Source organism: Phacochoerus africanus, chromosome 8 (genome assembly GCF_016906955.1).
Source record: "Phacochoerus africanus isolate WHEZ1 chromosome 8, ROS_Pafr_v1, whole genome shotgun sequence".
Taxonomy (NCBI): domain Eukaryota; kingdom Metazoa; phylum Chordata; class Mammalia; order Artiodactyla; family Suidae; genus Phacochoerus; species Phacochoerus africanus.
The window spans coordinates 955,954-979,970 of NC_062551.1; the positions used below are offsets into that span (position 1 = coordinate 955,954).

At 63.1% G+C, this 24,017-nt stretch overlaps 2 protein-coding genes and 1 long non-coding RNA gene across 4 annotated transcripts; 2 read left to right on the plus strand and 1 right to left on the minus strand.

Annotated features, from left to right (window-relative positions):
* Positions 1-51: 51 nt before the first annotated feature.
* Positions 52-7,307, plus strand: SNAI3 (snail family transcriptional repressor 3). Its single transcript, XM_047793101.1, has 3 exons — positions 52-181; positions 2,872-3,465; positions 5,003-7,307. Exons 1-3 carry the CDS (start codon positions 106-108, stop codon positions 5,182-5,184), a joined length of 852 nt encoding a protein of 283 aa, XP_047649057.1. The 5' UTR covers positions 52-105; the 3' UTR covers positions 5,185-7,307.
* Positions 7,308-15,586: 8,279 nt separating this feature from the next.
* Positions 15,587-17,406, minus strand: LOC125132476 (uncharacterized). Of its 2 annotated transcripts, none has more exons than XR_007136257.1 (3): positions 17,110-17,406; positions 16,325-16,442; positions 15,587-16,239 (listed from the first exon to the last, which is right to left on the minus strand). It is a non-coding gene; the product is annotated as an uncharacterized LOC125132476 (long non-coding RNA). The 2 variants fall into 2 exon arrangements; XR_007136256.1 differs by having other exon boundaries at positions 15,587-15,862; positions 16,097-16,442.
* A 246-nt stretch (positions 17,407-17,652) lies between these two features.
* On the plus strand, positions 17,653-23,909 carry MVD (mevalonate diphosphate decarboxylase). The gene is made up of 10 exons (XM_047789753.1): positions 17,653-17,794; positions 19,883-19,953; positions 20,362-20,476; positions 20,675-20,821; positions 21,491-21,690; positions 21,771-21,845; positions 21,935-22,153; positions 22,266-22,381; positions 22,846-22,954; positions 23,349-23,909. Exons 1-10 carry the CDS (start codon positions 17,725-17,727, stop codon positions 23,427-23,429), a joined length of 1,203 nt encoding a protein of 400 aa, XP_047645709.1. The 5' UTR covers positions 17,653-17,724; the 3' UTR covers positions 23,430-23,909.
* The last annotated feature ends 108 nt before the right edge of the window (positions 23,910-24,017 follow it).

Here is a 24,017-nt window from a genome sequence, read left to right on the forward strand (position 1 = left end):
TTGGCCGATGAGGCGCGCCATGCTAATAACCTGACCCTCGCGGCACCTGCGGACCGCGCCGCCCGCGGGCTCCGGCGGCGGCGGTGGGACCCGCGAGAGGGCACCATGCCGCGCTCCTTCCTGGTGAAGACGCACTCCGGCCACAGGGTCCCCAACTACGGGCAGCTGGAGACGCAGAGAGGTAGGGGCTGCGGGCTCCCTAGCCCCGCCCAGGCCTCAACTCTTGAAGGAGGGGCGAGGCCCCCCCCTCGGAGAGGGGACACCTGCCCCAGGTGGGAGGAGGGAGCTGAGAACTTGAGATAGGAAGGTGGCCTCCGGGCGCCTTGTCCACTTCAGGGGCCTCGGCCTGGAGTCGGGCAGAGTGGGCAGGGATTCCCTCTCCACTTAGAGAAGTGTCCCCCCCCCCCGTCACTCTGGGGCTCTCCTCCGATGGCCTGGGGGCACCCATCCCAACGAAGGGGACCCAGAGCCCCCTGATGCAGGAGGGTGGAGAGGCCCAACAGGTGTTGTGGAGGGAGACGAAGCGAGCCCAGGCTCTCCCCCAAGGGCCACCCCAGAGCATCCTGGCTTGGGCGGTGAGTGGAAGGGACAAGGAGAGTGACCCAGAAGCCCTGGGGTGCCAAGGCCAGCTCATCCAGCTTTCCACGGGGCCCCTTCCAGTACTGCCCCAGCCCTCTGAGGGTCTCCTTGCCTCCAGCCCCCCTCAACCTTGAGAAGATTGTCCAGGGCAACCTGGCCTAAAGGGCTGGAGTCTTCATCGAGTGGGGAGACAGGCATCCAGAAACCAGGACTGTGCCCTCAGTCCCTTCCCTGTCAGCCCAGGGGCGGGAGGAGGTCCCAGGGCGAGGCCTCTCTAGAATGGACAGAGCCGCCCCCAGGTCTGCAGCTTCTTGGGGTAAAGACCCTCTGGGGACTGCTCAGTGACTTGGGGGAGACCGAGAGGGAAGAGGGACACTGCGGAGGCCAGAGGACAGTCATGCAGTCCGCGCTGCCGCTCAGAGCTCCTTAGCCCTCTCAGGACTGGGATCCGGAGGGAGCCCAGGCCGCCACCAGGTGGCGCCTTCTAGGACCGGGATCCTCAACTCGGCATATTGAAATTCAGCAGTCACCCCCAGCAATCTCCTAAGATAAAAAAAGAGAGGCCAGGGCAGTGTTGGTGGTAAAGGAAACTTTGTTTCAGACGATGACACACACATATAGACTCAAATACATAGAGACGCGTGTGTGTATCATAGAAAATGTAACTTACGTGGGGCATAGCTTTCAAAGTTGAAAACCACTCTTTAGCGCCCAGCCACACAGTGCGTCCCACCTTACCACTGGAACGTGCCACGCAAATCCAGCATTTCTGCGAGGCCCAGAGATCCGGTCAGGAAACAGCCGCAGGGCCCTTAGGGCTCGCTGCCCCCCGCCCCTCCCAGCCCCAGCTTTCCGAGGGCCACATGGCCACGGGGATCCTCTTTCTGCCAGGCAGTTACCCCAGGATAGATCTGAGACACTGGATTTAGGGTCTCCCCCCTCTCCATTTTCAACGGGTGCCTTTCTGATCTCCCCAGGGGACCTCTGAAGCCAGAGGGAACTTAAAAGTCTCTTCTCCCACAAACTAAGCTGCAGGATGAAAAGCCAAGCTAACCCAGGGATACACAGAAGTATTTTAAATCCTAGCAGAAGCAGAGCACCTGGCATGGCTACCTCCCTCCACCCCTCCCACTGGGTTGGCACTGGCCCCCAAGACAGGGTTTGGCTCCTGGTGATGCCCTGGCCAGGGAGTGGGTGAGCCACAGAGACTTGAGCAAGGTGACCTTGCCCTAGGGGAGCTTCCGTGTGGAATGGGGGGCAGGGGTCCTAGACTCTCTGAGCACCCCAGTGCTGTATCTCCAGAAGCTCCTTGGACTTCATCTCGTAGAGGGGGTCACCATCCAGCCCCCACTTCTGGGAGGACAGGACCCCGCATGCTGCTTTTATAACCGGGAAGACTGGCATGGAAGACGGTGAGGTCGGGAGAGCGTGAAGGACGGTGACCTTCCCTAGCCTTCCCGTGTCTCTGCACCGTCATCTATACTGGTCTTTTTTCTTTTTTGGCCACACCCGAGGCATAGGGAAGTTCCTTGGCCAGGGATCAAATCCGAGCCACAGCTTCGACCTGTACCACAGCCATGGCCGCACCAGATCCTTAACCCACCACGGTGCAATGGGAACTCCAGATTATTGGTGTTTTTATTGTTGAGCTTTGAGGGACCTTTACATATTCTGGACACTAATTCTTTATCACATTCTGACTTGCAGCTATTGCCTCCATTCTATGGGTTGTCTTTCTCAACCCAAAGCCTTAGCATGGATGTAGAGATGGGGCCAGAAAGTTATTTCAACACATGAAATAAGAAAGGGGTTGAGGAGTTCCCTTGTGGCTCACCAGGTTAAGGACCCAACATTGTTACTGCACTGGTGCAAGTTAGATCCTTGGCCCAGGAACTTCTGCATGCTCTGGGCGTGGCCAAACAAAAAAGAACAGGGTTGAGGGCTGTTTGAGGATTTGGGCTTCGGGGAAATGCAGAATTTAATGCTTGTCTTCTAACCTGTTTATTCAAGGGGCTCAGAGGGAGGGACTGCCTGGCCCCTGAGGGCTGCTCTGGGATCCTGTGAGATGTTTCTCTTTTTGTCTTTAAAGAGAAACCGGAAATCCCTCTTTGACCCCGTGGTCCCGAGTTGTAGCCCACAGCCCACAGCTCTGGCTCATCAGAACTTCCCCTTCACCCGGGGCTGCCAGCAGTCTGAAAGATGGGGCCGGCTTTGGCCAGGCCTGCAGGTTGGAGGGCTCGAAGCGCTGGGGCTCAGGAGTCACCGTGCACTGTCTCCCCTCCCCCCTTCCAGAAACCAGTGGCTCCTGTTCCGCCTGCAGGGGGCTAGTGGTGCCCCCCATCCTCCCCGACAAGGCAGCCCCATCCACGCCCAGCGACCCTCCCCAGCCCCGGGACCTCACCTCCATCGTCACCCACGCCCTGCCTCCCCCCACGTTCCTGTGCCACGAGGAAGCTCAGGGGGCCTCAGGGCCAGACCCCCTGGAAGTCAGCCAGGCGGGCCCTCGGGCTGGCCGGGCCCCCTGCACACCCCTCAGAGACAGCCTGAACCCCCTCAACCTGCCCACGCGCTGGCCCCCCATCCTGGGAGCAGACAGGGCCCAGGCTCTAGGCTGCCTGCGGGGCGCCGAGCAGGCCCACTGTGCCCTGGGGGGCTGCCAGTACCACAAGCCCTTCCACGCGGCCTCCCTGGCCAGGCGCCAGCAGCTGCATCACCACCTGCAGGCCCAGCGCTGCTTCACCTGCAAGTTCTGCGACAAGGACTACGGCAGCCTGGGCGCCCTCAAGATGCACATCCGCACGCACACGCTGCCCTGCCTCTGCGCCATCTGCGGCAAGGCCTTCTCCAGGCCCTGGCTGCTCCAGGGCCACATCCGGACCCACACAGGTAGACCCGCGTCTTGAGATCACCTGGAAGGGGGTGGGCAGCCTGGGCCCGGGAACGAGAGCAGGGGTCGGCTTGAGAAGCAAGAGCCTGAAGCTCACACACGGCGTCTACTTCCTGGCGTCCGAAGGCCCACACATGGGGCTCAAGATGCTCGCAGACGCTCTCTCGCTGTCTGGAGGCCGAAGTGCAGAAGCGTCACAGGGCCACGGCCCCTCCAGGTCTGGGGGGGTCCTTCCTGCCTCTCCCTGGTGGCCCAGGTGCTCCTGGGGCTGCGTCACCCCAGCCTCTGTTTCCGTCCTCCACGCCAGCCCCCCCCGCCACGCGTGTCTGTGTCCACATTCCCTCTGTGGGAAGGACACCGGTCACACGGGATGCAGGGCCCACACAGTCCAGCGCGACCTCAGGTGGACTCGGCCTTACCTGCAAGGCCCTCTTTCCGAGGAAGTTCGCGCTCACAGGCGCCCGGGGTAGAACAAGGCTCTGCCGCCCGCGGGCTCACGGGGCCAAGCGCAGGGGCACGGGGCTTCCGGGCGCTGACCGTGCGCCTCCCGTGGCCTTCCCGAATCCTGGAGCAGCAGAGCGAGGAGGAGCCGGAAAGGCCTGGCCTCGGGTGAGGACCCTAGGCGCCACACAGCCTGCCTGCCGGGCAGAGGTGGCGGCTGGGACTCTGCCCGGGAGCAGACCTGTCCCAAGTGACAGGGCAGCAGTGGGTGGGAGACAGACAGGAAGAGAGGGTGGGCAGGGCGGGGAGCCCACGCTCTTCTCTGTGGATGGCAAAGCGCCCGGCCCAGCTCTGCCCCAGGGGCCGCAGCCCAGCTCTTGTCTCAAGAGGTGAGAGCGAGACTGGACCGGAGAGGCAGCTCCAGGCCTGGCATGTACAACACACGTCCTGCACCTGGAGCCCCATCACATCTCCAGGGGCTCAGCCCTCGTCTGCGGGTTCAGGGCTCGGGCAGCCGGCCCGCCCCCCAGGGCCTCTAGGGCGGCAGGACTGGAGGCCATGCCACCCAGGCTGACCAGATGCCTCTCAGTGACCTTCCTTTTGTACTTGCCAGGGTTGGCCCCAGGGCCAAGTCCCAAGAGAAGCGCTTTGTCCAAACCCTAGGTCACCCTGATGGGGGGTGGCCTGGAAGACAGGAATCCTCACGGCCCTGCGCCTCCTCTTCCACGCCGACCTGGGCCTGCAGTGCTGGCCTTCGGGTGGCGGGGCAGCTGCCAGAAGGCTCCCAGGGCCCCTCCTCTGGGGGCTGGTGGCACTCTGGCGGAGGCAGAGGGATCTGACGAAGACCCACGCCAGACCTTTGCGCCTGCAAACAGCTTTAGCTGTTACCGTCTTGCCCAGGTTGTCAGGCCTGTGGCCCTCAGCCCTAGGGCAGGTGCCGAGGGCCCCGTCACTTATCTCTGAGGGAGAGGGCGGTGGAGGCGAAGGCGCCAGAATCGCTGTGAGCCTCTGGGTGGGGGCGGGTTATTCACTTATGAACTTGGGGCCTGAGGTGAACGACCCCGGTGGCCCCTCACTGTGTCCCCCGCTCCTCAGGTGAGAAGCCCTACACCTGCCCTCACTGCAGCCGGGCGTTCGCCGACCGCTCCAACCTGCGGGCCCATCTGCACACGCACTCGGCCACCAAGAGATACCAGTGCAAGGGCTGCTCCAAGACCTTCTCCCGCGTGGCGCTCCTGGCGCGGCATGAGGAGTCCGGCTGCTGCCCTGGGCCCTGAGCCGCTGCCCTTCCCTGCCCACGGGAGGCCTCTCTAGGGGAAGACTCCTGTCCAGATGAGAACGGATATTCTGTTTACCACCAGCCCCGGCCTTCGGCTCTGTTCCTCCTGGTTTCAGCCTGCTGGGGGCCGGCCCTGGACGCCCCCTCCTCCAGACCAGCGGTTGCCCTCGGGGCCAGCACCTCCCTGGGGTCCTCTCACGTGGGGAGAGCTCCCTGGATGCTCACCTCCATCTGCCTTTGACAGCATCTGGGCCCGGCTGTGCCATGTCACCCACGCAGAGGCCTGCACGAGACACACACATGAGGCCGTCCTGAAGATGGAATGGCTGCGGGGGTGGTTCTGGGGCGCAAAGAGCCCCGCCCTCTGAGGCTGATCCTTGCCCAGGCCCTGGGGTCGGGGTGGAGGCTGAGGCCCAACCCCTCCCGAGGGAGTGGGACTCCAGACAATCGGACCCAGAGCAGGGGAAGCCGAGGGGTAAGGGCCTCGAGGGCTGTGCACTCCTGGCATGGGGAGCCCCGGTGAGCGGGGTCTCCCCTCGGAAGGAAGGCGGGACGGGGTGGGTGGGGAGGGCACGAGACGGGAGCCGAGGCCACGTGTGTCCCTGGCAGGACTTCACCTCCCCAGAGTCTGTCCCACACCTGCAGCCTCCCCAGTGCCCAGCCCGCACACGGGCTCCCTCAGCCGCCGCCCCCCCGCCCCCGGGGCTGGAGCGTCCCCCAACCAGCGAGCGACAGACCTCTGACCTGGCCTGAGACACCCGCCCTCCCCAACCGACTCAGACGCCAAGACCCGATTTCCTTCTCGTAGGGGGCCATCCCTTGGCCCCCGCTGGGCTTGTCCTGCCTTTTACCAGCCTGTCTGCGGGTGGACCCTGGAGGGAGGCCTGGGTCTGAGGGAGACTGGCCGAGTCCTCGGTGCTGGGAGGGGAGCCCTGCTCCTCTCCACAGGGTCCACCTGGGTCCCCCCACGGATCCCTCCTCATCTGCCAGGGGCCAAGGGGCCCTGGGTGGCTGGTTTGATGACAGCCATCGGAGGGAGCCTGGGGACATCCCAGAGGAAAGCTGACCTTGACAGTGGGCGTCTCTGGACCAAGGGTGACCTTGATGAAACAGCACCGAGGAGAGTCCTGCTCCAGCCTAGGCCACACCGAATGTGACGCTGGAAAGGAGACCCTCCCTGAGGAAGCCACACATGCGCCCAGCCTCCCCGGAGGGAAGAAGAGCAGACACTGGAGCCTGAGCTGCCGTGTGGGTGTCCTCGGCCGGTGTGACAGGCCCACAGGCCAGAGGCCGTAAACTGCAGAAACCTGCTCTCCCAGGCCTGGAGCTGGGACCAGAGAGAGAGGGGCGGCCGCCGGTTCCTCCCGAGGCCGGGAGGGTCTGTCCCCGGCCTCGCCCAGGTCCTGCGTTCGCCGGCTCCTCGATGTTCTGGGGCTCGTAGAAGCGTCACCCCACCTCTGCCTCCATCTTCACCAGGCGTCTCCCCGTGGGCGTGTGTGTGTCCAGTTTCCCCTTTTTATAAGGACACCCCTGGTCCTGGGGGAACACCCACCCCCGTGATCTCACCTCGACCCGCACAAGGACCCGGGTTCCAAATGAGGCCGCCTTCTCCGGTGTTGGGGGGGTTAGGACTTCGGTATATAAATGGGGACACCACTCACCCTGTAATGGCCAAGAGGTGCCAGGCGGGCCCCTGTGCTTTGGGCTGGGAACCCCAAGCCGCAAAGGAGGGAGCGGGTGGTGATTTTAGGACAGATTTGCTACTAACCTCCTCCAAAGGGAGTGAGAGCCCACCCCAGCCCCTCTTGAGTGGCCAGTGCCCCGCCCCCCACTGTCCTGCTCAGGGACCCCGGGGGTAAGGAAGGCTCTGGCCTGCGGGGAGAGCCTCCCACAGTCTCCTGAAGTGCCCGGGCCTCGGCTGAGCGGGTGGGCAGCCCAGGGCTAAGCTCCAAATGTGTGTGTCCGACCATCTCACTGGGTGGCTTTTTTTTTTTTTTCGTGGCATCCAGATGCCAGAAGGAAGCTCTATTGTAAACTGCGTTCTATTTCTGAGCCCCAACATCTAAAAGAAGCGATGCACCTGTCGGGGATGGAGGAAGGGAATTTCACAGGCCTAAAATAAAGTCCGTGTTTGCCCTTCTGTGCCCGCCCATGGAAAATGCTCTTATATTTATATCTGGGCTGGCGGAGGGCAGGCGTGGCAGAGGGCGGGTTGGCAGACAGGGTGAAGACGGGCCCGGCACCTGCCAGGGGGCTGACATGGAATGAATGGGGGCGACACTCCCCTCCCAGGAGGGTGGCTGAAGACAGCATGCCGCGTCCCTGACGGGGGCCATGTCCCTGACGGTCACTCAGGCCTCGCTGCTCCCCACGGCCATGCCTCATGGCCAGCACTGACCGGAGGCTCGCTTGCAATGCAGGTTTCTGGAGCCCTCTCCCAACACCCAGAGATGGCACTCAGGAAGGGGTCTGACCCGGGCTCCCACCTGTCCCAGGTGCGGCGGGCTCGGCCAGCTCTTTCCTCGGGGAACTGCTCTCTGCGTCCCCACCTACAGGCTCATTCTCTACCCAAACTGCAGGTGTCCCATTTCCACTTTTTTCCCTGAAGAAGGCCTGTGACTGCGCTTCCCTCCAAGGCCTGGGCGGGCTACTGGGGAGCGGGGAGAGGGGCTCTGATGGCTAGGTGGGCCAAAGCGGGAGCCTCAGAAACCACCAGGACACTGGGCGAGGGGGCACGTGGGTAGGTGCTGCCCGGGCGCAGCCCTTGCGCCACGTGACATGCTCACAGGAGGCACGTGAAGGGCGGCGGGCGCTACCTTCTGACTTGGATGAGCGCGGAGCGCCGCCCGCGGCTCAGGTCCCAGAGCAGGTGCAAGAATGACGCCCAGTCTCCCACTGGGTCCCGGCCCTCCGCCCGCTGGAAGCTGGCTCTCCCGAAGCTGCAGACGCCCGAAGGTTATAGCTTCCCTTCTAGGAGCCCAGAGGCTTCTATAAATAGCAGGTTTGGCCCAGAATACTCGGGGGTTCTCTGGAAGTTTGAAAATAGCCCACGCGTTACTATCTATACTCGGAGAGCCCACCACTGGCCTGCGCTTGGCCGCTAAGTATAGCTCCCTGGCGAGGGGCACGGGACATGAGTTTCCAGCCTCCATCACCCCGTGGCGGGCAGAGCATTCCAGGGGGAGCACCGCTGCCAAGCCTCGGAGGCGCCAGGGAGAGGCTGGGATGGATGGGGACACGGGCCAGGCGGCACCCCTCCCCCAGCGGGGGTGTGCAGGACTCTGCGGACAAAGGTGGAGCGCTTGCGGGGCAGCGGGGAGGCAGCCTGGCTCCAGCCTGCTGCTCTGCGGGGCTTGATCCCACGTGAGGCCCTGGTGTCTGCTTCTCAGGACGGGGGTGCGTGCCAGCCTGTTCCAGCGCTCCGGAGGGCCCGGCCAAAGACACTAGGCACACACACAAAATGGAACTGCTAACTTGACCCTGAGCCTTTAACCCTCCTAGACTCTAGGTCCACTTCTTGACCGCCCAGTTCCAGCTCCGGGGAACCTGTGTGGCCAGCTGCCCCCGCCTGGCCAGCTGCACTGCCTGAGAAGGCCTGGCAGCCGCCCAGGGCGTCCTCAGGGGCCAGGTGAGCGCTGGGCAGAGCTGAAGTCCGAGGGGCTGGGGCACCCTCGGGGGCCACGTGGAGCAGACGCCCATCAGTGGCGCAAGGCGTTCCCAGCCAGCTCTCCCCAGCTGACTCTCCAGCACCTGCCGCCCCCACACCCACCCCTGCACCTCCTGTCCCCAGTAAGGACGGCTGGTCACTGGTCTCCAGGAAGACATGGGGTCACTCCAGTCCCCCAACAGCTCCAACACCAGGCAGTCCCCTGGGAACAGGCCTGGCCAGGACACAAGCAACACCTGTTCCTCAGAGATGCCTAAGGCAGGCAGGTCACGGGGTCACAGGGGCCTCTTCTGTGAAACCTGTAGAGCGACCTCAGACATGCGGCTGTTGGGAACCAGCCAGAAAGAGAGGCTGAGACTGACCACAGTCGGGTGGCCCTGCTGGGTGTCGGACAAGGCCAGGGGCTGCACAGGTGGGTGGGTGTCTATACCCCGCTCCCGGGGCCCACACCTGGGGAGACCTGGGGTGTCTGGCTCCCTCATCCATGGTGCAGAGGCAGCGGGGGCTCACCGCAGGTGGTTTCGCACAGACCCAGGCACGAGGTTCACCCCCACCCCCGCCCCAGGAGGAGCAGCTGCAGTGCAAGAAGGCGCACAGTGGCCCAAGACCTCAGCCCGAGACAAGTGTGGACCCACGATGCTCTGAGTGTCCCCAGGGCTGTGCCTGCACACCCATGGATCTGCACTCAGAGCCGCCTTGGTGACACTGGCCGCGCTCCTTGCAGACAGTATCTCAGAAAAGAGCCAAGCACGCCTGCCACTTCAAGGAAGACAGACAGCATTTCCTGCCAATGGGGACATGTGCGCTTTCGAGAGAAAATGCCAGTTGCGGAACCGTCCATCTTCCTAGAGCCTGGCCGTTTTGCAAGCTTCAAGACTTTTCCGACAAGAACGTGAGCTTTGACAGTATAAAATGAAGCAGGTTGGCGTTTGACGCCCTGCCTCGTCAGTGAAGCGGCATTTTCCAGATGGGACCTGAGGATCTCACAAACCCGGCCCAAGGCCCCGGACAGAGCAGGGGTGGGCGGGGAGCGGAGCGCAGGCCACACTCGCCCCAGGACCCTGGACCCCAGAGGGTGCCCCGCGGGCGCTGGCATGGTTTCGGGAAGGGCCACGGGCCTGCGCTCATCAGCACAACTGCCCTCGCTGCCGGGTCTGGGGACCAGCTCCTGTTCACAAGACGACGACACGTGATGAGTTGATCGCTGGTGACTTTCAGTGAACTTAATAATGAAATCCTTGAGAAACGCATCAAACCGAACCTCCGAAGTGGTTAAAGGCACATGGAGAAACCCACAGACACTCGCTCTTTGGGGTCCTGGACCACCTGTGAGAGTGACGGGTCCTGGGACACCATGCCGGGGACCAGGGTCCCACGTGTCACCCTCACTGGGAACGCGAGCCCAGGGGATGGAGCAGCAGCCAGGGGACAGGCCTGTCGCCCCACTGGGGCCACGGCCTGCGCTGCCTGCTGCATCCACTGCCTCCAGAAGCCAGGCTCTGAGGCCACGCGGCTCCGTCACGTGTGCATCGGCGCGGGCTCGGCCTTCGCTGCTCACACCCCACGTGCAGCCAGTTCCCCTCCACGTCTTTCTCAGGCCGGCCTGCCCCACCACCCTCACACCATCATGGGGTCCCCAGCCCAGCAGTGGAAGAACCCCACGGCCCCACATCCGTCTTCGCCTCAGGCTCCACCTGCCCCCCCGGGGAGCCCACAGCCCACACACCCACCGTCGCTCATTCCAGCCGCCACAGGCCGTCTGCCCCGCAGGCACAAGCTCACGCCCGGCCTCCTCGGGAGCCACAGGACCCCCCCCCGCCCCCGGAGCCGTGGCAGCCTCCTCAGCCCATGCGGCTGAGCTCCATCTGACCCAGCGCAGACACCTGACGAGCAGCAGGAGCAGGAGGGCGTAAAGAGGGAAGGGGCAGGGCTCAGTCCACGCCAGCCTCGCCCCGCTTCAATCCATCTCTGGAGCTAACCGCACAAACGTGGCTCTTCCCAACCTGGCAGCGGCTCTGCTCCCTCCAGCACAACCCTGACAACCACGGTCAGCCCGGGAGGCCCCGCAGGCCGCCCCCTGGGCTTCCCCAGTCCCGGTCTATTTACGGGCAGGCAGCGGGGGAGCCCGACGTCGTGCTCAGGTGTTTGAAAAGGGGTGAGCTGGGGGGACGCGTCCCCTTGACGAGGGAAGGACTTTTCGCCGTGAGTGTCCGGGGCAGGGACGCCGAGGCGTGTGGGGTGTGGCGCCAGCTGCCCAGCCTCGTGCACACGGTGAACAGCGGCGGGTCTGGAGCCCTTGCTTTGGAGAACTGGAAGCTGCGGAGGCTGCGTCATTTACTCCCCACTAAACCAAGCCAACCGTCTTCAGGCAGCCCTCACCCCAGGGCTGCTCCGGGGACCCCTGACCACCCCAGGTTCCTGCGGATGGGTGTGGACCCCTCTCGCAGCTCCACCCCCCAGCAGTGGGGATGCTGCACGGAGAGCTCAAGCGGCTTGTCTCAAGTCGCACAGCGATTAAGTGGCACGGCTGGGGTTTCTGGCTCTGGCGTCTGTAGTCTTGGCCACTAGGCTACACTGCTGCTCAGTGAGCAATGGTGAGCTTTCTTTTCGCTTGAAAATCAGAGATGGCACCAGATCAGGATGGCAGAGAGTGTGTCAAACCAGAGCCCGGGCGCGGGTGGAGGGGCGGCCGCGAGGAGGTGCAGGAAGGGGCGCAGGCCCGTCTCATACCTGCAGGGAGAGAAGGAGGGGGCGCGGAAGGCGGAGCTCACGTCCTCGGAGCTGCCTGGGGTTTGGGAACCAAGACACAAAGCAAAGGACGGAGAGGGACGAGAATGGGGCGGGGTGACGGCCACGGGTGGGTTTGGAAAGGCTTCTTCTGGAGTTCCCGTCGTGGTGCAGTGGAAACAATCCAACGAGGAACCATGAAGTTGCGGGTTTGATCCCTGGCCTCGCTCAGCGGGTTAAGGATCCGGCGTTGCTGTAGGCTGGCAGCTGTAGCTCCGATTAGACCCCTAGCCCAGGAACTTCCATATGCCTCGGGTGCGGCCCCAAAAAGCAAAAATAACCCAAGGAAAGGCTTCTCCTGAGCGCGGTGTGATGTGGGCCGCCAACACCGGCCTTGGGCTGAATGAGACGGCAGGTGTCTAGCAGTCTGCTCTCTGGTCCCCCTGAGCCTTTCTGTTTGAACCAAAAACCTCTCTGAGCACCAAGACGCTGGCTGATGAAGGCACCTCTCACGACACGCCCCAGGCCCACAGGGGCAGGCAGCCCAAGCACCCAGAGCACCCCAGCTGCTGTTTGCACAAGCAGCCTGCTCTGTGCCTCCCACCCTGAGGTGTGGGGAGCACAGTGGGTTACAAATCAGGACAAAGCACCATGAGCTGGCGGCGGTGACCACAGACACTCCCTGCTCACGGTCTGGGGACTGGACGTCCCCGGGCCTGGGGTCCCCAGGCCGGGGCCTCATGGGGCCTCTCCCTGGCGGACCCCGTCTTCTCTCCGGGTCCTCTCGTGGTCGCCCCTCCGTGTGTCTGGGTGCTGCCTTCCTATCGCCCCAGTCATCCGGGCCCCCTTCTCCCCTCTGGAAAGACCCCCGTCCCCAAACAGTCCATTCCGAGGTCCTCTCTCTACTGGGCCCTGCTCGGCCTCGGCACTGCCTTCAGGAGGACGCCTGCTCTCTGCCAGGTTTGTCGCCTCCCAACAGGCTTCCACGGAAAGGATTCTGCAGGAAACGACAGCGCGCTTGCAGGCCAGGGCCTGGGAGAGGCCGGGAAACCGGCAGTCACCTCGGTGCGGAAGCAGTGCAACGGCGCCGCACGGGAGATGGTCCTGCAGTTGCCGCTTCTCCACCAAGGGCCGCAGGCTGTGGGGTCGCCGGGCCGGCGCTCCGAACAAGGACGGATGCAGGTGGCGCGGATATGCGAGGCGAGCAGGCGGGGGAGGGAGCCCGGCACCCGCGCCCCCCAGGACCCCACCTCCCCCCGGGGCGGGGCAGGGGGGGAGGTGCTCCGCCCTGTCCGGTCATCTCGGTGCCACAGCAGACAGCAAATGTTTTCTGATGAGCCGCTGGGCGAGGACACTGCTTCTGCCAGCCTGAGCGTTGGTCACCCTCAGACAAGTCCAATCCGTCTAAAGGCAGCCACTCTCCAGACCCCGAGCCCCAGGGCCAGAGACAGAAAATCCTGCCGCTCACAACAGCCTCAATGAGGCCAAGGGGACGTGTGTTGGCATCCACGCGGGAGCACCTGTGACACCGCGGCCCCCGCCCCCGGGGAAGAGACACCACCCAGGGGAGCGCCGTTTTCCTGACTTTTCACTGGTGGCATCTGCCACGGTCGCTCCCTGACTCGAGGCGGCCGACACGCCTCACGCTTCTTCCCATCGCGCTGCTCCAGCCCAGACTCCTCGGTGGGCTCCACGACGGGCCCAGCCCACAGACGACACCGACTGTCACGGCCACCTTAACAGAGGGCAGAGGTCACCAGGACCACCCTTTAGGGGTCTCCCTGCCCGCAGACGGTCCTTGTGCCAACGTATCCGTGCCTCCATCACCTGTGGTCTCGGTGTGGTGGTCTCCAGGCTGCCCCCGTGCCTGCGGGATCTTCTGGGGACCCAGCGTTGTCACTGTGGCCGCTGCCACGCCCTCGGCGGTGCTGTTCACTTGTTAGGGGTGGTGTCACCTCCCCAAGGAGGTGGCCAATGTCCCCTGACCTGAGACGTGCCCGCTGGACGGGGCCCAACGAAGGTGTGCGATCAGAGCACGCACGGCCCAGCAAAGTCTAGGACTCAGAAGCTTTGGGACCCCTGTCTGCGGTCACTGGAAAGTTACACAGCCCCCCCCCCTGAAGAGGCCATTCTGAAAGCCTCACAATACAAAGGCCAGGGCGGACCACAGGCCCCACGTGGGGCAGGAACCGCGCTGTGTCACTAAGTCTGTGACTTGTGTCTGCTTTTCTGCTGCTGCTACTAACTTCCACCCTCTGGTCCTCACCTGCCCGGGACGCCACAGGGCCTCTGTAGGTGGACCCGCAGGACACTGCACCCACTTGACCTGCAGGGCGGAGCCAGTGATCCTGGGACGTCAGTGTGTGCGAAGAGCCAGGCTCAGACGGGCGCACTGGGGAGGCAGGACGAGCTGGCATGGAGAGCAGGGCCCCCCCATTCTCGCCTCCTTGAGCAGAGGACGCCAGCAGGGGCGGAAGCCGGGGGGGGGCGGGCAGGCAGGGGGGCAACTGGACGCAGTTCTCCAAGTGAGTCTTGGAGGCTGGGGCGTCGTCTTTTTTTTTTTTTTTTTTTGTCTTTTCAGGGCCACATTCGTGGCATACGGAAGTTCCCAGGCTAGGAGTCAGACAGGAAAATGTCTGTGCAGAAACGGTGATTTGGGGGAAGAAAAAGGGGGGACGCACGGCCCCCTCACTGATTCCCAGGACGCGGTCCAGCCGACGCAGGGACCGAGGGTCCGCCCTGCTGACCCATCAGCCTCAGCTCGGGGCCACTCCAGAGCCCCTGTGCGTTCTGCTCTGCATGTGCCATGTGCGGGGTGGGCTCGCCCCACAGTCTCTGCCTCCGGGCCCGGGGCGCAGGCTACACAGGCAGACAGACTCGCAGGCCCCGGCCCAGGCCTCCTGCGTCAAACCTGTGCTTCAGCAAGCTCCCTGGGGGACTCGGAGGCAGGCGGACCTTTGAGAAACGCCATCCCAAGTGCTCACTCATCAGCGCTGAGAAATCACCATAAATAAAAGGAAACCTGGGAAAGCACACCAAAACCACGAGACCCTGCATCACACCCAAAAACGGGAAGGAGGAAAGAAAAAGTGTCGGGAGGAAGCTGGTGCACTCCCGGTGGGAGTGGAGACCAGCCCTGCCATGGGCACAGCCTCGAACGCCTCAACACAGAACCAGCGCATGACCAGCCAGCCCACCCCCGGGCACAGCCAGAACCGAAGGCAGGAGCTTGAAGGGCCTTCCGACACCTGTGTTCTCAGCAGCCTCACGCACGACAGCCGAGAGGCGGGAGGGACGCAAACATCCAGTCGGGGCGAACAGAGAAGCACAACAAGCAGCCACCCACACAAGGACTCGTGCCTCCCCTTTAAGAAGGAAGTTCTGGAGGTTCCGTTGTGGCTCAACAAGGATGCACCCAAGTAGCATCCACGAGGATGCAGGCCTGAGCCCTAGTGGGTCAGAGGACCCTGCGTGGCAAGGACGTGAGCCAGACCGAAACGGACAAATGCTCTCGGGCTCCTGGAGTGTTTGGAACCACAGACAGAAGGCAGCACGGCAGGTGTCAGGGCTGGGGCAGGGGCAGTGGGCGTCGCTGTTTAATGGGGACAGAGCTTCAGGTGGGACGACGGGGACGGGATGTTCTGGAGACCGACAGAGGGGACGCCTGCCCAGCCACGTGGCCGTGCTTCCCGACAGGGAACTGCACGCGTCTGTGGTGCAGAAGGGAACTTTTAGGTTACGTGTATTTTATCACATTAAAAAAAAATGCTGTGAAACCAAAAAGGGGGTGTGAGGAGGACCGTGGGGCCGCTGGGGGCTCGGGCCTCAGCCCTAAGGCTTCGCGCTTCGCTCCCTGCCTTCCCGCGCCCACCACCAGCCCCTCTGAAACACGGTTTCACGGAACAGATCGGAACGTGTGGGCCTGCCTTCAAGTTTCCACCCTCTGTCCTATCGCCCCCACTGTGACCCAACAGGCATTAACCCACACGCATTTGACAAAAAAACAGAAGATAGAAGAAACGTATTTATTTCACAGCTACGCACCCCCAAACCCTCTAACGACTTCATCTTACACATGTACGTAGGCTGACAAGGTCGGCCGGGGCGGGGGGGGGGGGTGTCTTCGTCCAGGCCTCTTTTAGGGGGTTTGTTCACTCCCCCCCAAAAAGAGGCCTCTTTGCCCACGTGGGCAGAGTCCGGCATTTATGCCTACGTGATTCCCATCAGGCGCTAGGTTTCAACATGCGATCTGATGGTGACACACTCACTCTATAGCCAATACCTAAATCATAAACAAAACAAGTTACCAGGGTGACATTGGCGAAGCGGCTGGCACAAAACAGATGCGTAATGAACGGGAGCGGTGTGTTCCATCCCCGCCACGGTGGGACAGAAATCACAGCTCGCACTGCCGCTGCCGTCCAGACCCATCAATCCGCATCACCCCTTCAAAGGAGGTTTCAGTGGCTTTGCATCAAAGTGAAAAGTGATTCCAAGAAAAAGTTAAAATACCAACCGTCAGAAACACAACTGTCAACAAAGGTGAGACTGCAGTTTTCCCAAGTCAGACGAACCCCTGTACGCTGTGCTGGGGAAGGTTCTCCCTCCATTGCTTTGGCGGCTGAACTTCAACGGTCAGAGGAAACTTCCAGAGGGACCCTGCCAACAGCTACCAGGATTAGCTCGGGCTCATCCTGTTAGTCCCAGCAATGCTAATTCCCGGAATTTCTCCCAAGGGACTCACACTTGCAAAAAAAGGCAGCTTGTCTCCAAAAAACTGGTAACAAACGGTCTACCAACAGGGGACGTGCTGGACAAGTCACGCCACAGCTACGGCATTGGGGACGATCTCCAAGAAGCACCTAAGAGGGAAGAAAGCTCTTTGCTCACATGATGCATAAAACGTTGATGAAAGATTACACTGGGGAAAAAAAAAAAAAAGACTACACCGAAACTTCCAGGAACAAAGCTGGTGGCTGAGCCCAGAGTGGGAGGCTATGTTGGGTTCTCCTACCTCAACTGAAATCTGAACTATTTTAAAGCCAAAAATAAATTTTGATGAAGAAGTGGAAAACAGAGTTCTCTCTTTAACGAATAGAGTTTCACTGAAATTCTAAAGGTCTGGTGTGGAGGGTGGTGATCGTTACGGAACCATGGGGCAGGAACTTAGCGCTACAACCAAATGCTTAAAAGTGGTTAAAGGGGTGCATTTTACACCAATAAAAGAGTCAATATAAAACACGTGGCAATCCATTTCAACCGTGAAAAAACAATGCTGGCTGGACTGGCATCCAAGAGGATGCTGGTTCGATCCCTGGCCTCGCTCAGTGGGTTAAGGATCCGGCGTTGCCGTGAGCTGTGGTGTAGATCGCAGATGCGGCTCAGACCCCACGTTGCTGGAGCTGTGGTCTAGGCCGATAGCTACAGCTCCGATTAGACCCCTAGCCTGGGGACCTCCATATGCTGCAGGTGCGGCCCTACGAGGACAGAAATAAAAAAATGTTTAAAAAAAAAAAAAAGCTTGCTTACACGGAGTTTAATAACAGGGCAGTGGGGTTTGAAAGCACCGACTTCCGATGCAGTTTAACCCGCAACCCAAGCACTGGTCGGAGGGATCTGTGGGGACCTCGGGCGGCGGGCCCCCTTTCTCGAGTCTCCGTCCGGAACTTCCAGGGTGTCAGGCCTCCCGACCCGGCTCAACACGCCAGCGCGGACGACCGCCTCCTCCCTCAGCCCCGGACCCCACGGCCCAGAACGCCCACCGCGCCGTCCCTCCCTCCGAGCCTCGCTCAGCCCCGACGTCGCCGCGTTCCCGGGAAGGCAGCCGCCACGCGCCTGCGCAAAGGCGGCGCCTGCGCGGACCCCGCTTCAGGGCCCACCAACCCCCGCGCCTGCGCAGAGCCGCAGCGTGTCCGCGGGCCAGCGGGGGCGGGCTCAGCGTCGGCTGCCCATCGTCCGATCCCGCTCATTGGCTGAGAGATGGAGTGTGTGCCAGACCCGCCGCTGATGGGGCGGCAGGCGAACAGGTGGGGCCGCGCAGGCCAATCGTGGAGCCGGCTGCAGCGCCGACCAATCGCGGAGCCGGCTGCAGCGTCGGTCAGGGAAGCCGGCGGCAGAGGGCCGGGGTCGCGCAGGTCTTCGGAGATGGCCTCGGAGCAGCAGCCCGTAGTGGTGACCTGCACCGCGCCGGTCAACATCGCGGTCATCAAGTACTGTGAGTGCGCGGGCCCGGGGCCGCGGGGGCCCTGCGGACCGGGAAACTGAGGCTTGGAGGGGCGGATTTGGACGGAGGACCGGGTCCTCCGCGCGCGGGACAGGCGGGCTGGGCTCTTGTGCGGACGTGGTTGTAGGTTCGCGTGCAGGTGTGAGGACTCTCCGTCCCGGCTGTCCACCCGGCCTGCGGTGCGGCTCGCGGAGCTCGGCACCTTCTGCAGGCGGGACACCGGGGGACACGGTCCCTACAGGACGTCCATCCCCGTGGGGGCCGCAGGGCTTGGCGCTCACGGTCACGCCCACGCTACCTCCGCCTGCTCTCGGTGTCTGTCTTGTTCTGGTCTCAAGAATGTGCCAGGGATCGGCTCCACTGGCTCGCTCCTTTTTGGAGAGTCCCCGGGTGGTTCTTCGACTCAGTACTTCTGTCCTGTCCTCTTCCCAGCGCGGAGGGGCCATAGTTTGCCTGGCCATATGCCTTTTCCAGGGAGCTGGGCGGTTTCCGATTTGAATCAGGAATAAAGCTGCTGTAAGTTCTTGAGTACAGGTTTTGTGTGAACGTAAGCTTTCAATCTGGTGGATAAACGCCCTGGAGGACAGCTGCTGGGCCACAGAGTGGGTGCATGCTTGGTTTTTTCCAAGTTTCCCCACGTTTGTGCCATTTTTCATTCCCACCAACAACGTTGAATGTGCGTGTGATCCAGTTTTTCAGCACGTGGTGTTGTCACCAGCTTTTATTTTAGCCGTTCTGATAGGTATGTGGCTTTTTAACCACTGAATTTTGAATTCTGAGTTCATTCTGTATTCTAGATCGTAATCCCTGCTGGAAGTGCAAGGATTTGCAAATACTTTCTCCCACTGTGTAGCTCCTTGTCTTTTCATCCGAACAGGGTCTTTCAAAGGGCCGGAGTTGTTAGGTTTCGGTGGGGCCCAGCGCGGCAGCTTCTCCACCCTTAGAGTGGCTTTTGGTATCAAGTCTGAGCCCTCTTTCCTAGTCCTCCATCCTGAAGCGTTTACTGCGTTCTTTCCTAGCAGGTTCAGTGGGTTTTTTTTTTTTTTCAAATTGCTGTCTGTGATCCATTTTGAGTGATGTTTTTGCACGAGGTCTGAGACAGGGGTCTCGGCTCTGCTTGGCTAGGGGTGCCCAAGCAGCCTTGGAGGAGGCCAAGCTTCCTCTGCTGAACCGCTTTTGCACTTTTATCAGTTGGGCGGTTTATGCGGGTCTTTCTGGGCTCTCCTGGATTAACCTGCCAGGATCCGTCTTCTGCCCACCACCCCAGAGGTCCCACTCAGAAGGACAGCACGTGCGCCTGCCTGAGCATGAGTTTAAATTTCAGTTTTTGGAAGGTTTACTTTTTTTGGGGGTCTCTTTTCTTAGAGCTGCACCCGTAGCATATGGAGGCTCCCTTACTAGGGGTTGATTCAAAGCTGTAGCCACCAACCTACGCCACAGCCACAGCCACGACAGATCTGAGCCGCACCTGCAGCGTGCACCACAGCTCATGGCAATGCCGGATCCTTAACCCACAGAGTGAGGCCAGGGATTGAATCTGTGTTCTCATGGTTCCTAGTCAGATTCGCTGGAAGATTTACTTTCATGTGTCACAGCAAACCTGCGATGTGCCTGGAGTGGAAGTACTCAGCGGAAGTGGGGGCATTCTCAGTGTCTCTGGGGGGTGCGAGCAGGAGATCTGAGGAGCTTCCAGTAACCAGTGCTCTTCTGCTTGGGAGGAAAAGGCAAGAGCCTTACAGCTGGAGTACTCAGGGCCTGGCAGGCAGTCCAAGGTATTTGTAGAGTGAGTGAAAGATAAAACAGAAGCAGTGAAGCAGGGGACTGGCCTCCAGCTCTGTTCTTGGGGGAGCAATCCAGGAGGGCTTCCTGAAGGCGGGGGCACAGCAGGAAGACGACTTAGATTGTGTAGTAAGAGAGCAGTGCCAGGCAGCTGGGGGAGCTGTGGGAGGGCAGCAGGTAGGGGGGGATTGAGGGAGGACCGCGGGAGGGATGCTGGTGGGCGGGGCAGCAGTGCACCAGGCTGCTGGGCGCAGGAGCGGGCTGGCTTTGACTGGCTTTGCGGGCGGGTGTCTGTTGCAGGGGGAAAGCGCGATGAGGAGCTGATCCTGCCCATCAACTCTTCCCTGAGCGTCACGCTGCACCAGCATCAGGTCAGCACGGGCTGGCCACGGACACCGGGAAACCATTTACCCAGTCTCTGTTTACATGTGGTACCAGCGAACCCCCAGCCAATGAACCTGTGTCAGACCCGACCCACGCCGTCGGGAGCACTCGGCGTGCAGGCCCACACACCTGGCCCCTGCTTGGAGGTCCCTGCCCTCCTCTCTGTGCTGGGCGGTGGAGGCCTGGGCCGTGCCCGCTTCCCTGGACACCTGCGGGGCGTGCCACCCCCAGCCGGCCGGCCTGCCTTGGCCTCCTCCTCCTCCTCCACCTTCGTGTTCTCCAGCAAGGCCAGGGCCCTGAGTGGGCACTAGGAGGGACCCTGGCAGGGGGTCCCTCGCAGAAAGAGGCACTTAGCTGGCCCCTGCCCTCAGCTGGCCCTGTGCTTGCTTTCCCAGTTGAAAACCACCACGACGGCCGCCATCAGCAAAGACTTCACCGAGGACCGCATTTGGCTGAACGGCCGAGAGGAGGACGTGGGGCAGCCGCGCATCCAGGCCTGCCTGAGGGAGAGTGAGTGGGGGGCCCGGGGACGCCCGTCCCATTCCCTGCGCCCTTGCCTTGCGTTGGACGGGGCGGGAGTGCACAGAGCCCTTGGCTGCCCCTCCGCCCCCCACCCCGGGACCTCGGACCCCTGTCAGCTTGGCTGGGGCTGAGACCGGTTCCAGCTGTACCAACCCACGGTGCCACGCCCCCAACCCTGCCCCGCAGTCCGCCGCCTGGCCCGCAAGCGGAAGAGCGACGGCGACGAGGACGCGCTGCCGCTCCGCCTCAGCTACAAGGTCCACGTGGCCTCGGTGAACAACTTCCCCACGGCCGCGGGCCTGGCCTCCTCGGCAGCGGGCTTCGCCTGCCTCGGTGGGTGCCCTCAAGACATGCGCCCCGGCTGCATCCCACAGCTGGACGCTGACCTCTCCCGGGGCCCGTCCGTAACAGACGCCCCCTCGCACTGGCTGAACCCTAAGCGGGGACGATCTCTTGGTTTACGTAGCAGAAGCCGAGGGGTGCTGCTGCCTCCAGGCTCTCAGCTCACTGGGAACCCCTCTTTTTTTTGTCCCATCCCGCTCCGCTCCCCCACGCCCCGCTGGCTCACTCTCCAGCAGGGCCCATCCCCAGCCCGGGCACAGGGGCGGCGGCCACGTCATTCTCAAAGCCTGAGACCCGGGGGCATCAGGGATCAGAGAGCTGGTGTCACAGACCCCAGGTCCGCATCCTGGCATCTCACTCTTGACCAGGCCTCTGCCAGCAGCCCCGGGCACGCACAGTTGCAGCCCTCTGCGTCTCTGACCCCACCTGCATGGCACCCCTCAAAGCTCCCCAGAGAAACTTGGGCCCCGCGGCCCACCAGCCTCCAGGTCCCCAGAGGTGCCCCACTGAGCCGGCAGGGTGCCTCCAGGCAGGGCCCGTGTGAGCACGTGGATGGTGAAGCCAGCCCTGGGAGCTGGGGCCGAGGCTCCGTCCCTGGTGGCGCCGAGCACGGGCCGGGCCGGGCCCCCAGCCTGTCTGACCCCCTCCCCTCCGCTGCAGCCTGCGCCCTGGCCCGGGTCTACGGGGTCGAGGGCGACCTCTCGGAGGTGGCCCGCCGGGGCTCGGGCAGCGCCTGCCGTAGCCTGTATGGCGGCTTCGTGGAGTGGCAGATGGGGCAGCGGGCTGACGGGAAGGACAGCATCGCCCAGCAGGTGGCCCCAGAGTCGCACTGGCCAGAGCTCCGCGTCCTCATCCTCGTGGTGAGTGGGGGCCCCCGCCTCCGCCCCCCCCCCCCACTGGCCCCCTGAGCAGCCGGGCCCAGCGTCCTCCCTGCCTGCAGGTGAGCGCCGAGAAGAAGCTGATGGGCAGCACAGCGGGCATGCAGACCAGCGTGGAGACGAGCGCCCTGCTCAGGGTCAGTGGCAGCGGGAGCTGCCCGGGCGGGTGGCCGGCTCCCCGCCTCTGGCCCGAGGCTGCGGCGCTCACTGGGCCCCTGCCTTGCAGTTCCGGGCCGAGGCGCTGGTGCCGGCGCGCATGGCCGAGATGGCCCGCTGCATCCGGGAGCGCGACTTCCAGGCCTTCGGCCAGCTGACCATGAAGGACAGCAACCAGTTCCATGCCACCTGCCTGGACACCTTCCCGCCCATCTCCTACCTCAGCGACACGTCGCGGCGAGTCATCCGCCTGGTGCACCGCTTCAACGCGCACCATGGCTGCACCAAGGCAGGCGGGGGTCTCCACCGGGGCCTCCCCCGCCTGGAAGCGCCCCCGACCGGTCCGCGCGGGAGGGGCTGAGAGGACGAGGCCCCGTGCTGAGCGGCCCGTGTGGTTCCAGGTGGCCTACTCGTTTGACGCGGGGCCCAACGCCGTGATCTTCGCCCTGGACGACACCGTGCCCGAGTTTGTGGCCGCCGTGCAGCACAGCTTCCCTCCGGAGCCCAACGGAGACAAGTGGGTTGTGGCCCCATCCGGGAGCCTTGGTGGGAGGTGGGGAGGCCGTGGCGGGTGTCCGCGTGGGGACCACAGGCGCTGGGACCTCGGCCCGGGGCATGTGTGCGTGCAGCCAGCGGCTCCTGGGAGGACAGCGGCTGTGCTCGGGGGCCCCCTTCTCAGTGGGGAGACATGTGCCCACCAGGGAGCCTTTTATCTGCTACCATGGGGGGCAGTGCCGCCTCTCGTCGGAGGCCCTGGGTCCTTCCTTACACAGCAGGCAGGACAGACCTCGTGACAAGGACGAGGGGGCTGTGGGCTCACTGCGTGGCCCCCACGGGCAGTGGGGGCTGTAGCTTTAGGCACCAGGCCGAGCTTGGCTGAGGCGTTTTCTTCCTGGGCGTTACGTGCAGTCCGTGTTCGGGGGTGTCTGTTCGGCACGCCTCCCTCCCTGGACCCAGGACAGCCCTGCCCTCCTCCCGCAGGTTTCTGCAGGGGCTGCCCGTGGAGCCTGCCCTGCTCTCAGACGAGCTCAAAGCCGCACTGGGCACAGACCCCACCCCTGGTGGCATCAAATACATCATAGCCACTCAGGTGAGTCCCGGCCACTCAGCGGGGGCCCTGCCCCTCCCTGTGTCCTGGTGGGAGACCGGGCTGCCAATGATAAAGTGGCGGTACCCCTGCTCCTGGCTGTCAAAGCACCGGGCGTTTCCCGCGCACTCACGGGGGGGGGGGACGTCTAAGGCCACCTGCTGTGCGAGGAAGGGCGCCCCATGGTCATGGGGAAGGCGGGGGCCTAGCAGAGCCGTCAGGTCCCCGCTCAGAGCGACGAGGCAGGGTCTCCCCAGATTGCACCCGGGCCTTGGTCTCTGTCATCCACTCTCCGTCACCTGAGGACTGGGCCCGCGCCCCAGCGTCACCGTGGAGGTGTCATCTTTGACCTGGCCTTTCCTGGCACCTGCCTGACACTGATTTCTCAACCTCCCAGGTGGGCCCTGGGCCTCAAGTCCTGGATGACCCTGGCGCTCACCTGCTGGGCCCCGATGGCCTGCCGAAGCTGACCTCCTGATGGCCTCCTCGACGGAGATGGACTGCCGCCAGGACAAGGGGCTGCTTGGCTGGGAGGGGGACCTGGCGTGCCGGCTGCCGGGCTTCCTGGGATTGGTGGATGGTGCCTGGCTCTGGGCCGGGCACCAAGCTGGGGTGGAGTGGGGGCCGTGGAGGAACGCCTGCAGGTGCCTAGTCAGGAGCGGGCCCCAGCACCTCGCCTCACTGCACCTGCACACGGCGCTCTGCCGACACGGGAGCCTGGATCAGGAGACAAGACCTGGGCTCGGAGCTGCGAGTGCGTCCCCCAGTGAAAGGCCCTCTGGGCCACTCCCACTGCCCCAGGGCAGCAGCATGACCTGGGGTGGACTGGTGTCGCCCTCAGAGCTGAAGGATAGGTCTCGGGACGCTTCCCGGACATGCCCTGCCGGACCCTGAGCTCAGGGCCCGCGCGTGCAGCATCCTCTGTGCCGAGAAGTGAAGTAAAGGCTGTGGAACTGGCTCCGCCTGGTCTGTTCACTCTCTGGGTCACCCTGCGGGGCAGCGCTCACCCCAAGCGGGCGCGGGACGGGACCCACCTTCCGCCCCTGCTCACCCCACAGCCACAGGC